The sequence below is a fragment of the Cottoperca gobio genome, chromosome 17 (assembly GCF_900634415.1).
Source record: "Cottoperca gobio chromosome 17, fCotGob3.1, whole genome shotgun sequence".
Taxonomy (NCBI): domain Eukaryota; kingdom Metazoa; phylum Chordata; class Actinopteri; order Perciformes; family Bovichtidae; genus Cottoperca; species Cottoperca gobio.
In genome coordinates this window covers 7524010-7537231 of record NC_041371.1, presented here as the reverse complement: position 1 = coordinate 7537231, position 13222 = coordinate 7524010, and the positions used below count along the sequence as shown (strand labels likewise).

Below are 13222 nucleotides of genomic sequence, written 5' to 3'. Positions count from 1 at the left end.
GAGCAACTCAGAGTTAAAGGGCCTACGAAATGATAAACATGAATTTCTACTGATGATAGTAAATGCTATTTGTGTTGTAAAATGATGTGTTATTAATGACACAATGATCGCAGTATTTAATAAATCATGATTTAGTATGTCGACCACCGATGTTTACACTGCCGCTACCGGAAACACCCGACGCCGTGTTCTGACGTCACAAGTAGAAAATAGTCTACCAGTTGAATACACAGGCAGAAGCGGCAGAAGCGGCAGAAGCGGCGATGTCGGACTCTGGCTCGGATATTTCGACAGAATCGAGTGACAGTGAGTCGTCAATAGACTCGTTGCACCTTCAAGAAGAGGATGCCGGTGTCGCGGATTTAGATCATGCGGGCGAGTTTAACGTGGTGGAAGCAGAGCAGCGCGAGACACAGTATTCAAAATGGAGACACAGACGGGAGCAGACAGGCAGATGATGGTGACGGTGAATCTGGATTTGGCGGAGATCCTGTGCGACAGCAGAACACAGACAGGTATATACATTTGACTATAGTTCATAGAACTTATCAATATATAGTAAATACATCAGAATAAAACGTAACATTATCCTCGATCGTAAATAGATCGATAGCTATCTATAGCTTGCTAGCGAGAATTGTTATGAACCCGACTAGTTGTCTGCAAATTGCTCGACCCCTAAATATTCAATTACTTCTCTACTTGGACACATCGACGTCTGTAAAGCTTGATAACTTGATTCTTTCTCGAAGTTTCTGCGGTTGAGGTTCTATCGTTGTGTCTGATGTCAAACGTCATTTATTACGAGCTGTATATAAAGCATTAGCTATTAGCTAACAAACAGACCGGAGGACAGCGCTGCTTTATAAAGTATAGTCTGTATACTGACCGTCTCACCTATAGTGCTTACGAGCCTGTCGTCAAACACAGGCATATACATAGTATGACATTAAGATGACGTTAATATTGGCCCTTTTCTGGATATTGCATATTGTGTACATGTCCTTACCACTCTTCTTTTGTACATTTAGGTGTACATGTGAAAACTGTACAATTATGGAAGCAATTGATGAGCTGCTGCCAAGAAAAGGATGTCATGGAGGAATTCAATGAATATGAGGGACATGGTGCAAACATAACCTGCATAGCAGATCACCCAGGATTCAAATCAAAGTGTCTGGATGTTTGGGTGTTGCAGACAGCCTACCACAGGTATTCGAAGAGAGACAGACAACAAGCAGGTGATCAGCCACGTAATGAGTAAGTTACTTGTGTAATGTGTAGAGCTCAGAAACTTTGACGTATTTTTGGGAAGTCGAATGGTCACTCTGGCAAAGTTACAGAATACATAGATAAATAAGCAAATAAGGTTGAAGTGATTACCATTGACATAACCATAACGCGTTATCTGCTATATATTATTTTAATTCTGCTATTTTATCTGCTATTTTAATTTGGCTATTTTTATAATGGTACTTCAGACTCATTTACATCTACACCTTGATTATTGTACTGTAAATGCTCTTATTCTGTCCTTGTACTAATTGTTATGTTTTTGCTGTGAAGCACTTTGGGCTGCAATTCTTGTATGAAAGGTGCTATACAAATAAAGCTTATTATTAGTATTATTATGTATTATCTTGTATTTTACCGAATGTATCACTATGTAGCATACCGCCAGCTGGTGAGATTTTGTTGGGGAATACTTGGTAAGAACCACAGAATGCCATCATGTGCCATTCAAAAGATCTGTGCTACGTTTCCATCTGACAACTACATGTCGTTCAAATATCAGCACTTTATTAGAGTCAATAACAAAACACAATGTCAGTTCAGTGATTGAATCTGCTTCTATACAGCACAACAGCATCCCTCTTGTTTGGTTCTTCCACCGACTGCTGAGTGGAGCTGGGACTTCCAAAGGTTCCTCATCAACATTGTCTTGGCACAAAGCATTGAGTCTCGGTAGACCGATATAGATAGAGATATATATATATACATACATACATACATACATACATACATACATACATACATACATACATACATACATACATACATACATACATACATACATACATATATATATACACACACATACATACATACATATTATATATAATGCTTGATTATAAAACATATTTGGATTGGAACTTGCAGTCCAGCTGACCTGACACGTGGTCGCGCCTGCATGGACTTGTGGTGTGTCCGTGGAGGGGGATCCGTCTGCACAGCAATTTCATTCTGACATGTCTGAAATGTACAAAACACAACTTTACTAATAAATCTTTCAAACCAGCTTGAAATTGTATTGCATGTTTATACATGTCTGCTATCTAATATCTAATAACATTCATAATAAAACATGTGGTTAAATTGATTGAGAGAGCAATGATATCAAATTATACAAATACATGAATTATGTACATGCATGTGGTGATTGTATGTTTAACACGTTATGTGCAGGTCTACTGGTACTACAACTGTAATGTACAGATGACGTACAGTCTGTATACTTACTGGTGTACACACAGCTTCCTCCCCAGTGTGGATGTCCAATAGATGGTCGCTGATCATACAGGTATCCTCAGTTCTGTCAGTGGCTTCATTCACTAATGTTTCAATACCTATGTAATAATAGGGTGATAGTTAAAAGTTAAAAAGACTCACGCTTTTACTTAAACTACAGAATAAAATGGAGAAGCCTGTTCTAAACATTGAATCTATACTTAATTAAGCTAATGAAGTGTAATTAGCTAAAGCTATTCATACTACAAACAATAACACACAGATATTGGCTAGGGCCTGGTGTAGATAGATAGATACTTTATTCATCCCGAGGGAAATTTAGGAAACATTTACATTACAGTTTACATTTGTATGTCAACTCGTTACATACAGTAGGCCTAGACCGATTATGGCTTTATGCTTGAAACAATAAATACAGTAAACAAGTAGCACGGCTTACCTTTGCTCTCTCCCTTTTGGCGAATGCATTTCGTCATCTCTTTGGTGGAGGACTCTGCACCGACGTGTTTGAGTCGGCGTGCTGGCTTGTGCTGGCTGGGGTCTCGGCAGTATTGTAGGCACAGCATCTGCGTTCAGTTTTAAATTCTTTTTGAATCTCATTTCCTTGGCGAGCATAGTTTGTTCGAAACACGATCTCTCAAAGTGCTGCCCACAAATCGTCGGTTTCATCGACGCACTTGTCATAAACGCGACATTTTATCCTCTTTTGGCCACAGAAAGCTAGATTTGGAGACGGCCCCACATCCCCATACAACACATCGCTTCACAATTATCCTTGACGATTGATTGTTGTGCGTTCTTTCTCGTAATAATTGACAGCAGTCTTTGCTGGACGCTTCAACGCAGACGAACACTGGCGGTGGCTGTAACGCAGACGAACACTGGCGGCGGCTGTATTATACTTGCGGCGGCTGTATTCTACTTGTGACATCATCGCCCGAACATTGCCGAAGTGGATGCTCTCGGCGCAGCGATCGATTGTTGTTAGCGGAAGTCATTTTTATGTTGTTATGATTGTGATTTATTACGAATACAACAATATTAACCATATATATATATATATATGGCACATTTCACAATAGATATGCAACCTCTATCATATACCAAGGTCAATAACACTGACGAAATATCATTTCGTAGGCCCTTTAAGTACCTTGCTCAGGGGCACAATGGTGGGAGCCCTGGCATTGAACTCACAACCATCTGGTGTTGTATTTGGAAGCCAGACCACCAGACCACTAGTCATCACCATTTACGTCAATTTTCTGTTTTCTTCAAGAATTCAAAGTAACATGGGATGAGTAATTGATATACAATTGGTAAACTGGCAGACATTTTTGCACATGCTCATTCACAGGGCACACAGTCAACAGGTGGCTGAACCAACAATAAATGCACAATTTGAGAAATTCCCTAATGATTTCATACAGTAGGCTACAGGCTCTGTCCCTACAGTGTCTCTATAGTCAGCCGTTAAAATACAACAGACTGCACAGCACTTAATATAATCCACATAACAGCAACAAAAACACAGCTAGGTGTTTAATACACAGGGACAGCTACGGAGAAACACTTACGAAACAAGCGAGCAGAAGCAATTAGCGAACAGAGACAGACAGACAGACTCACGTTATTTGACGTCCGTTCTTCTTTCTGTCGTTATTTGACGTCCATTCTTCTTTCTGTCGTTATTTGACGTCCATTCTTCTTTCTCTCCTGGAGATGAAGTATCCATGCCATATATTGTCCAACTGTTGCCGTGTTGGTCATTTCAGTTGTTGATATAAACCTCCAGCTCCTTTCTCCATCGCAGTTTGTTAGCCAAAAACACGTAAACTAGTTAGCTGCTCATTAGCAACACTAGAAAACAAGCTAGCCAACTCCGTTAACTGACGTTAATTCTCCCGCTTTTAATTCTCCCCGGATGTCTTATTTGATATACAAATGTTTGTAATTGAAATTATGCATAATTCTATATTTTGACAACTAATCATTTACTGATTGATTGTACAAAGGTTCAATATAATATGCCAGAATAAATGTAAAAAAAATCACTAATAGAAATAAGAAAAAAATAATAGACACATTGAAAAAGAAGACATTAACGTATCTAAATACAAATGTAACTGTAGCTCCCTCCAGTTATGAACACGAGGCCGAGGTCATGTTTTAAAATACGGGGTTTTATTTTCATTCTTAACTGGGTTAAAACAGAAAACATAGCTTGAAGCTCAAACTGAAACGGTGTACAAGTCTTCTTACTTGCTCATCGTGCAGTTTGGCTCCCTTGTGGCTCTTGTGAGGAAAGGCTATCAGCTCCTGCGCCTTCAGTTGCATGTGGTTGCTCGTCTCTGACATTTTTACTTTGTTTACTTAGTTTGATTTAACTTGAATATGTCCTAAAGCTAAGTAGTTAGTCTGTTTAGATGTTATCTTTAATGTAAAGCTGACAGTCACCCTTAAATGCACTTTGTGACTTAATCTGTGAATATTTACAACAGACGCACGCACGCAATTTAAGTTAGTCTTTTCAGACCAATACAATCCAAAAGCTCCTTTATCCACATTCTCAATCAAAAGTCTGTTTTGAAGTTTATATTAAGTCCTCTAAATATTTTCTTAGCACACTGAGTTTGACATTTAAGGGGGAATTTTCTCTGACAAACATTTAATAATATCCTTGCTGAAACTTAAATCTTGACATATCCATCAAAATACCTTTCTCGTTCAAACATCAGGAATATTAGCAGATATGACGATGTAGCCATGGTTGAACAACTGTGGCTACTGTATTGCAGAGTAGACCCTCCTTAATGACATGATATTCAGCTTTCACGAGTCAAAGTATGTGAAATCAACATGCTATCCTATTAAAAGTACCGACTCTGGTGGGACTCGAACCCACAACCTTTGAATCACTTCTCGAGTGTTCGACTAGAAGTCCAATGCGCTATCCATTGCGCCACAGAGCCTGCTGAGAACGGTTGTTGCACGCAGGACTAAAATGTTGATCAAGTCTGACTCAATAGTAATTTGACACTTTGGCGACAGTTTGTTAAATACTGCACCATGGACAGGCGTTACTAACTAAAAGTTTGTCAAACTCATAATATGTAATTACAATATGCGTGCGCTTTAATTAAAAAACCCACTTTGTAGTTATATTGAATTTGTTCAGTTTCATGAACATTTCTTGTCTGTATGTACTCTTCCGTTGACAAAGATACATAAATAAAGTAAAATATAAAGACGTTAGATGAACTGTTTCCGGACTGTCCCGGAAGTAGTTATTTAGCAACAGTTAGCTAAAGCTAGCCGTGTGATTTGTGTTGTACGTTAATTAAAGGACGCTAAAAACCAAAATGTCAGGGCAAACGATAACAGTGACAGTTGCATACGGTAATACGATTTTTGCATGATGTTACACGATTGTTACCAGATAATAGATAGATATGGAAATGTAAGTTTACTAACCATCGCTCGAGTAGCTAGGAAATGGTTAGCTAATGTAGCTATAGTTAGCTCTTACCAAATATTTTACTTTAGTAACGTTAGTTAGCTTTATATCCTGACTGAAACATAGCCTTTGAATATTAACTTTACACAAGTCCTTTTATTTCGTAAATCTGAATATTTGTTCACACAGCTGCATAACGTGATTTATCAAAAAAGAAAAGTATTTGTAAATCAATGTATTATCTTCACACACCAAAGGTTTCGGATGAACATCACAATCCCCTAATCTGTCAAATGTTCTAGTTCACCAACCAAATATAATTTAAGATTATTTATTGAATTGTTCATACATCCTTTTGCATCCTTTTGACTAAAATGTATTCGATTTAACCGATTTTGTAATATCCGGAGTATGCATTAATACTTTGCCATCATAACGTCGTAAATCTTTAGGTTAACATTCACTAATTTGTTATTCAGTTTAACTACATTCAGTTAAAAATAATCAAAGTTAAAGGTAGTTAGAAACCTTATAAAATTGTGTTTGGCTTCACCACAATCAACATGAATTACAAACAAAACTGTAGTAAGAAACCGATCATACATCATACCTTCGAGTAAATCATATGCAAACAAATACAGTTCATTAGGCCTATTACAAAAAGTACAATATGCAAACTCTACAAACATAAATCAAATGTGCAAATTCGATGAGGGGTGGGGTCAAAATGATACATCTGTTTGTTCCAGATAAATAATCTACAGTTTAGGGACTAACATTTATACGTTTTTTTTCTCCCACTCCAGGATCTACTAAGCACAGCATCACATTAACTGGCCAGGATGATGATAAGGGCCCCATCGTCAAAGACCTTTCAGATGCTCTCACCCAAGTTACTGGAGTTCCTCAAACTTCACAGAAGCTCATCTTTAAAGGTAGACTGTGGGTCTCTCTCTTTCACATTCTTAAATATCATATTACGGTACATGCAGCTCTAACCTTGCCTTATTCGCCCTGGAATTCCAGGGAAATCGCTGAAAGACGTGGAGGAGAGTCTGTCCAGCTATGGAATAAAAGAAGGCTGCAAACTCATGCTGATTGGAAAGCGGGTATGGCCTTTACATGTGTGATTTATCTAATGTGTGACTATATATTTAAATAAATACTGACAATAATCTACAAACAGAACAGTCCTGAGGAAGAATCTGAATTGAAGAAGCTGAAAGACATCGAGAAATCTGTGGAACAGACGGCTAAAAAGCTGGAGAAAGTAGACGGGGAGTTGACAGGACTCAAGAATGTAAGCAATCAATTACTGATTGTAAGATGCGTACTTTCCCTTCATTGGTCTGTTCTGTTCTCCAATACATTTGTGTTGATTATAACCCATTGTTTCCACAGGGCTTCCTGGCCAAAGACCTCCAGGCAGAGGCGTTGGGTAAACTAGACCACAGAGTGAAAATAGCAGCTGAACAGTTCATGAAGATTCTGGAGCAGATCGATGCTATGGTAATCTTTTAGTTTTTTGTTGTTAATTTTTTATTTTCTTGCATATGTCAGGTATAACAAACCCTGAACTGTTTCTTCTTTCAATAGAATATTGCAGACAATTTCAATGACTGCAAAATGAAGAAAAAGGGACTTGTAAAGACTGTGCAGGTGAACCCTTTTTTTCAGTGTCACCAAAATGTTTTACTGTAATTGAAAATCGCTGTCAATATAATAAAGTGTGATTTATTTTCTGTCAATAGGATTTCCTGGCCCAGTGTGACAAAATCGAAGCTTGTATATCAGACCACCTATCAAAGATCCAGTCGAAAAATCTCGCCCTGGCGGAGTAGAGCTGCAAAGTCTCCCATATCATGTGCTATACATTGCTCTGTGAGCAGCTGCAAAGTGTACAGAAAGCGTCACGTGTGGATGCGATCCTTGTCTATTTATTGTTGGGTTGATGTGTATGAGAGAGCCCTCATCACAGAGAATCCTGTGATCAGGAAGAGGCTTGTTATTGGCACTGATGCTGGGAACATCTGGGATACGTTCTCTGGGTTAAAGAGATATGAAGTGCTCCTCAAGATATTGTAACCACAGTCACTCTGTTAAGGGTGGGACAATATGTAGATCAGAGGTTTTCGAAGCGTGAGTCAGGGCGGCTCCAAACAGCTTAGCTCAGTGAATGGAAGTGAAAAAATATTACATTAGTTAATATATTACTTTTCAAGAGAAGATCACATAGAATAGCCTAATTGTGTGTGATTTGGTAAAACAAATATACAGGAGTTTTTGGGAATTGTACTATTCTTCCCACTTTCCTGGAGTCAGAAACTGAGAAATGCCTTCAGACAGAACTCTTTTAGGTATTTGGTGTAGTCTAAAGTTATGTCAAAAAGCAATAAATAACAATGATCATGATCAGCATCCAGGAATTGGCCTAAACTAAGCAAGTAAACTAAGGGGGGGTGCCTTCTTCCAAGCTTTGTATGAGGGGATGCTGCCAGTCTCTTGCACTTTGAAAACCCCTGATCTCTTTTTAAAGCATCCAAAAAATAACAGAACTGCCACAGCAAAAATGTCAAATTGTCCACGATGATGTCAGAAACTTCCCCAGTTTATCATCCGGTCTCTCACAAGCTGTTCAATAACACAGAAAAACATTTTTCTTGTCATTGTGATGTACCACCTGTGGAGTGTTGCATGTGGCAGTTTGTACACACGTGGCCAAACGTTTGTGGACATTATCAATAATGTGCTCTTAGCTTCCACTCTTCTGGGAAGGTGGAACCTGACAGGGACTTTCTCTAATTCAGCTGCTCGATCATCAGTGAGGTCAGACACCGATGACGGGTTTTGGATGAGGTCATAGCTCTGTGCAGTCCAGTTCATCAGCCTGATCTGTACACCGGAGCTTTTTCCTGTTGCAACAAGACATGGTGCATCAGCTGTTCGCTAATATACCAGTATATAGTGATGGGAACTAAACTAAAACCATTTATTGATTGAAAGAAAATCAACTATTTTGATTATCAATTAACGGTTTGTCACGTAAAAATGCAAAACATTCTCTAATTCCAGCTTCTCACTTGTGAGGATGTGATTAGTAAACGAAACATTTTGTGCATTTAATAGACCAAATTAAATGAATCAAGAAAATAGCTGTCAGTTTCTACCCTAGCCCACACTATTAAAAATAGACCAAGAAGTAAATGCTGTCCACAAACCTTTGGCCGTATGTTGTATATCTATTATTCTACATTGAGTCGGCACCTTTTTGTTTAATCCATTGACTATTCCTGTGTACTCTCGTACCTTTGAAATGAGTGTGAACTGTGGAATTGTTATTGATTTAAAATCACCACCAAGGCTGACTCATCTATTTTCCTTTTGTTTTAAATAAAACCTCTGAAAAATGAAAAGTATTGATGTAATAAAAAGATTAATCTCGGACCACAATTAAATATTGAAACTTTAATTTCCAACAAAATACAAATGATTCAGTAAAACCAACAGACTCCTTGTTTCAGTTTATTTCCAGCTTTATCCATGAGGGTCTTTTCATACATCTTAACGAGCTTATACAGACCCTTCGGTGGTGTTTCCACAGATGTGCAAATGAGCTTTGAGAGTAGAGGTCGGGGTACAGTATGGTCCCACAAGCAGCTTAAATAAATGACCTTCAGTAAGCTATACCACAGTGAAGCATCCCATGAGCCAAATAACAGTATATAGCTGTTCTAACGAGTGGCAACACACGATGTACAGAATAAACCTTATCCAGAGCTGCTTCTGTCACTAATCATCTTTGTCCTTTGCGCCATGCTTTAGTATGCGTGTGAATGCTACATAGTTGAAGTTGCCCTTCTTGTCAATCGGCGCCTCTCTGAAGAGCTCATCCACTTCGTCATCCGTAAACCTGTCACCCATTGTAGTGAGCAGCTCCCGCAGGTACTCCTCCTGGATTATACCTGTGGGAGAGATCCATTCATCGGTTAGTGGATGAACAGAACATTTATCAACCGTGTAAATCATTTAGTTTGACATAAAACTTTTTATTTTTCCTTTGATGCTAACTTTTAAATTACATTTTTCAGCATTTATTTATGGATGTTTACCAAGAGAGCACTTTTATCAGAGAGGGACGAATGGATCAAAAGTTGCAAAATATCTCACACACTGTCTAACGCGCAAAAATACATTTATCTGCTGGAGACAGTTGCTGGTGCTCGTGTGTGAGTCTGCATCCAATCGGCCATTCCCCAAGTGCAATAGGAAGGGATGAATACTAACCATCAATATACTTGATGACAATCACCAATTTCATATACGGAGCTAGAAAAATAAAACCCAACCGTACGTCTGTACAAGTAAATAACAAGCAAATGAATAAGGAAATTCATTTTGCACATTTTCTTTGCATTTTTAGACAAAGTGATTAATCGGGTACCTAAAGAAATAGTTTTATTAAACTAATGAAAATAGACAATTGTAGCTTTAATCAAATTCCATTTGTGCATTCAGGACATGGAGGAGTGACGGCATTTATTTGGTTGCATTTGAGAATTCAACTGTTTTGATGAAGACTTCTAATAAAAACTAAACATATCCTGACAACATCTGGAGACATTGAGACACGAGATCACGAGACAAAGCGCACATTAGATATGTATAGAAAACTTAAACTCACCTGTGCCCTCCTCGTCAAAGCAGGCAAAAGCATTACGGATCACATCCTCAGGATCTGTGCCGTTCAGCTTCTCTCCGAACATGGTCAGAAACATGGTGAAGTTGATCGGGCCCGGCGCTTCGTTCATCATCGTCTCCAGGTAGTCATCTGTGGGGCTCTTACCTGGGAAACAATCAGAGTAATGGCGATATATAACACTCGCTCTCACACACCACCCATGCTGAAAGCTTTACGGAAGCAGGTGTTAATATAATTCTCTGCGTCGCTTTCATTTCTTCATCTCTGTTAAGTTTACCCAGTGAAGCCAGCATGTCATGAAGGTCTTCTTTGTCAATGAAACCATCCCTGTTTTGGTCGATCATGTTGAAGGCCTCCTTGAACTCCTGAATTTGAGATTGGTCAAACATAGCGAACACATTGGAGGTGGCACGCTGAGGACGCTTCTTGGTGTTCTTTCCCTTGGCCCTTTTGCTCGACATGTTGGCTGTTGGTAGGTCCGCCCTTCCTGTAATACAGATGATATGAAGGTTTCCAACTAGAGCTTGACAGTACGATCTAAACATCTATAGCATCATTGCCAAATTTGTCTCGATAACAATTAATGTTAGTACAATAATACAATTATTATTCTTAAATATTTGCCGGGATTGATTGCAGTAACCTTATGAGCATAGCCCCTTTCTCCAAATATGTCTTAATTAATCCAGGCTAAGATTATGTTAGCAAAACAATCTTGTTAATTGTTGCCCAGTTTACTTTGTTCTTTGAACGCAGTTGTTAGAAAAACACTGACAAATTTCCAGCAAAAAATGTAGAAATTATTTACAGTATAAAAGTAAGGTTAATCTCGATTTTGTGAAAGTGAATCAAATTGAACTAATCTGAATTGATGACTGATCAAAATATCATAATAAATAACCGTGATTTATGGTTCAATTCCAGTCCGAAAACATATTTTCTTTGTCTACTATGATCTCTACTAACTTCACTAGTTGAGAACCCAAATCACTAGACAGTTATTTGTAATTTAAAAAAATCAGTTTGTTCCCCTGGTGATCCAGGAGGGTTTTACCTTGTTGGCTAGCTAATCCTGTTGCCTGTATGATCACTGCTTTAAAAATGACAAATACATATATTACGTGTGTATGTGTGCGTATACTTTAACATGCAATATTGTGTGTTTTCCTTTCCATTGTTGTTTGTTCGTTTAACAGTCATGTAAAGAGTACACAGACTCTCTGCATGTGCACTTCTATTGGTTTCAGAACTGAATGTTGAAAATTAATTCAGGTGTGTGAGTTCAACTTGAAAAGGGTTTAATTGTGAAAGCCCGCACTTTTGCAGGTTTTACCATAAGGACATGCTTCTCTGACAGCTTCTGATCATTTTAAAGCAATCTTTGAAGAACAGAAAAATCCAGGTTATGTCAAATCAAGCCTACGAAGAGAAGAACAGGGCCCTGTTTAAAGATGTGGACCTCTGGACCGGACTTTTGACTGAACAAGGGATTGGTTGTCAGTTGATATTTCTCAGTTTAGTAATATGGGATGCTGACTATTTACTTATTGATCATAGCTATACTTTACTGTCCAGCAATCTGCCCCAACACATGATGATAGCGTTAGCCTGCCACACATTAGCTGACAACAACACATATTAATTGATGTGAGAAATAATTTCCTATCTTTGATTATCATCTTTGATTATGATCAGAAATCCCAGGTAGCGTTAACTAAACATTTAATTTATTAGCTAATAGCTAGCCAAATGTTGACCTCAATAACTCACTGACCAGACTAGCTTTAACGAGCTAACCGAGATCAATTCACTGGACAAAAAACATTAACATTATGTGCACAAGTTTTAGAGGCAAACTTAAATCACCCACCTCAGAAAATATAAGCGTTATTGCTAAATGTGTGTACACACAGCTAGCAGGGCATCCACAGACAGATGAAGAGCAACAATCAATGTTTTATTTCCTCTTTCCCAAACTGACCAATCACAGCCGAGCTGGGCGGAGCCAACAGGCCGGAAGATACCATGTTGTCCTCGTATCTACTTGTTTGTTGATTTGTGTTTCTACATTCACACCGTTAAATATTGATAATTGGTTATACTAAGAAGAGATGTGTGATTTTGTACAGCTGTTATTTTGATAATGTCTTTATATTTGCCCAAACGATCAAGGCTGCAGTTTATATTTCCCCCCACTAGGTGGCAGCAACTACCAATAAACGCCAAAGTTTATTTTTGTTGCGATTCTCTGTCTCAATATTATATCGGTGTGTAGAGCAACTAGTACGTGATTTTGCACCACAGATTGACTGCATCTTGCTCACATACAAAGTAAAATTGGAAACTTAACTGTACATTTAGGCAGATGAAGACATTTAAAGTGCTTTGAGGTCACATTTGGTGCAGTCCACATGTAAAAGAGTATAGACATAGATAGAGACAGTAGTTTGGCAGAGTTTGAGTCAGACAGGTAACCAGATGCTTTAGTGAATTTTGCACGTCGTCTGAATGATGAAAATCAGTCTGAAGACAAATGC

The 13222-nt window shown here is 38.3% G+C and overlaps 2 protein-coding genes and 1 non-coding gene across 3 annotated transcripts; 1 reads left to right on the top strand and 2 right to left on the bottom strand.

The window, feature by feature from the left end:
• Nucleotides 1-5409: 5409 nt before the first annotated feature.
• On the bottom strand, nt 5410-5501 carry trnar-ucu (transfer RNA arginine (anticodon UCU)). The gene is given in 2 exon segments: nt 5410-5445; nt 5465-5501. It is a non-coding gene; the product is annotated as a tRNA-Arg (tRNA).
• Nucleotides 5502-5775: 274 nt separating this feature from the next.
• On the top strand, nt 5776-9490 carry bag1 (BCL2 associated athanogene 1). Its single transcript, XM_029453359.1, has 7 exons — nt 5776-5928; nt 6793-6921; nt 7013-7095; nt 7173-7286; nt 7388-7495; nt 7583-7645; nt 7738-9490. Exons 1-7 carry the CDS (start codon nt 5892-5894, stop codon nt 7825-7827), a joined length of 624 nt encoding a protein of 207 aa, XP_029309219.1. The 5' UTR covers nt 5776-5891; the 3' UTR covers nt 7828-9490.
• myl12.2 (myosin, light chain 12, genome duplicate 2) lies at nt 9437-12690 on the bottom strand. Its single transcript, XM_029453362.1, has 4 exons — nt 12556-12690; nt 10963-11172; nt 10668-10829; nt 9437-9948 (listed from the first exon to the last, which is right to left on the bottom strand). Exons 2-4 carry the CDS (start codon nt 11144-11146, stop codon nt 9776-9778), a joined length of 519 nt encoding a protein of 172 aa, XP_029309222.1. The 5' UTR covers nt 11147-11172; nt 12556-12690; the 3' UTR covers nt 9437-9775.
• Nucleotides 12691-13222: the final 532 nt, after the last annotated feature.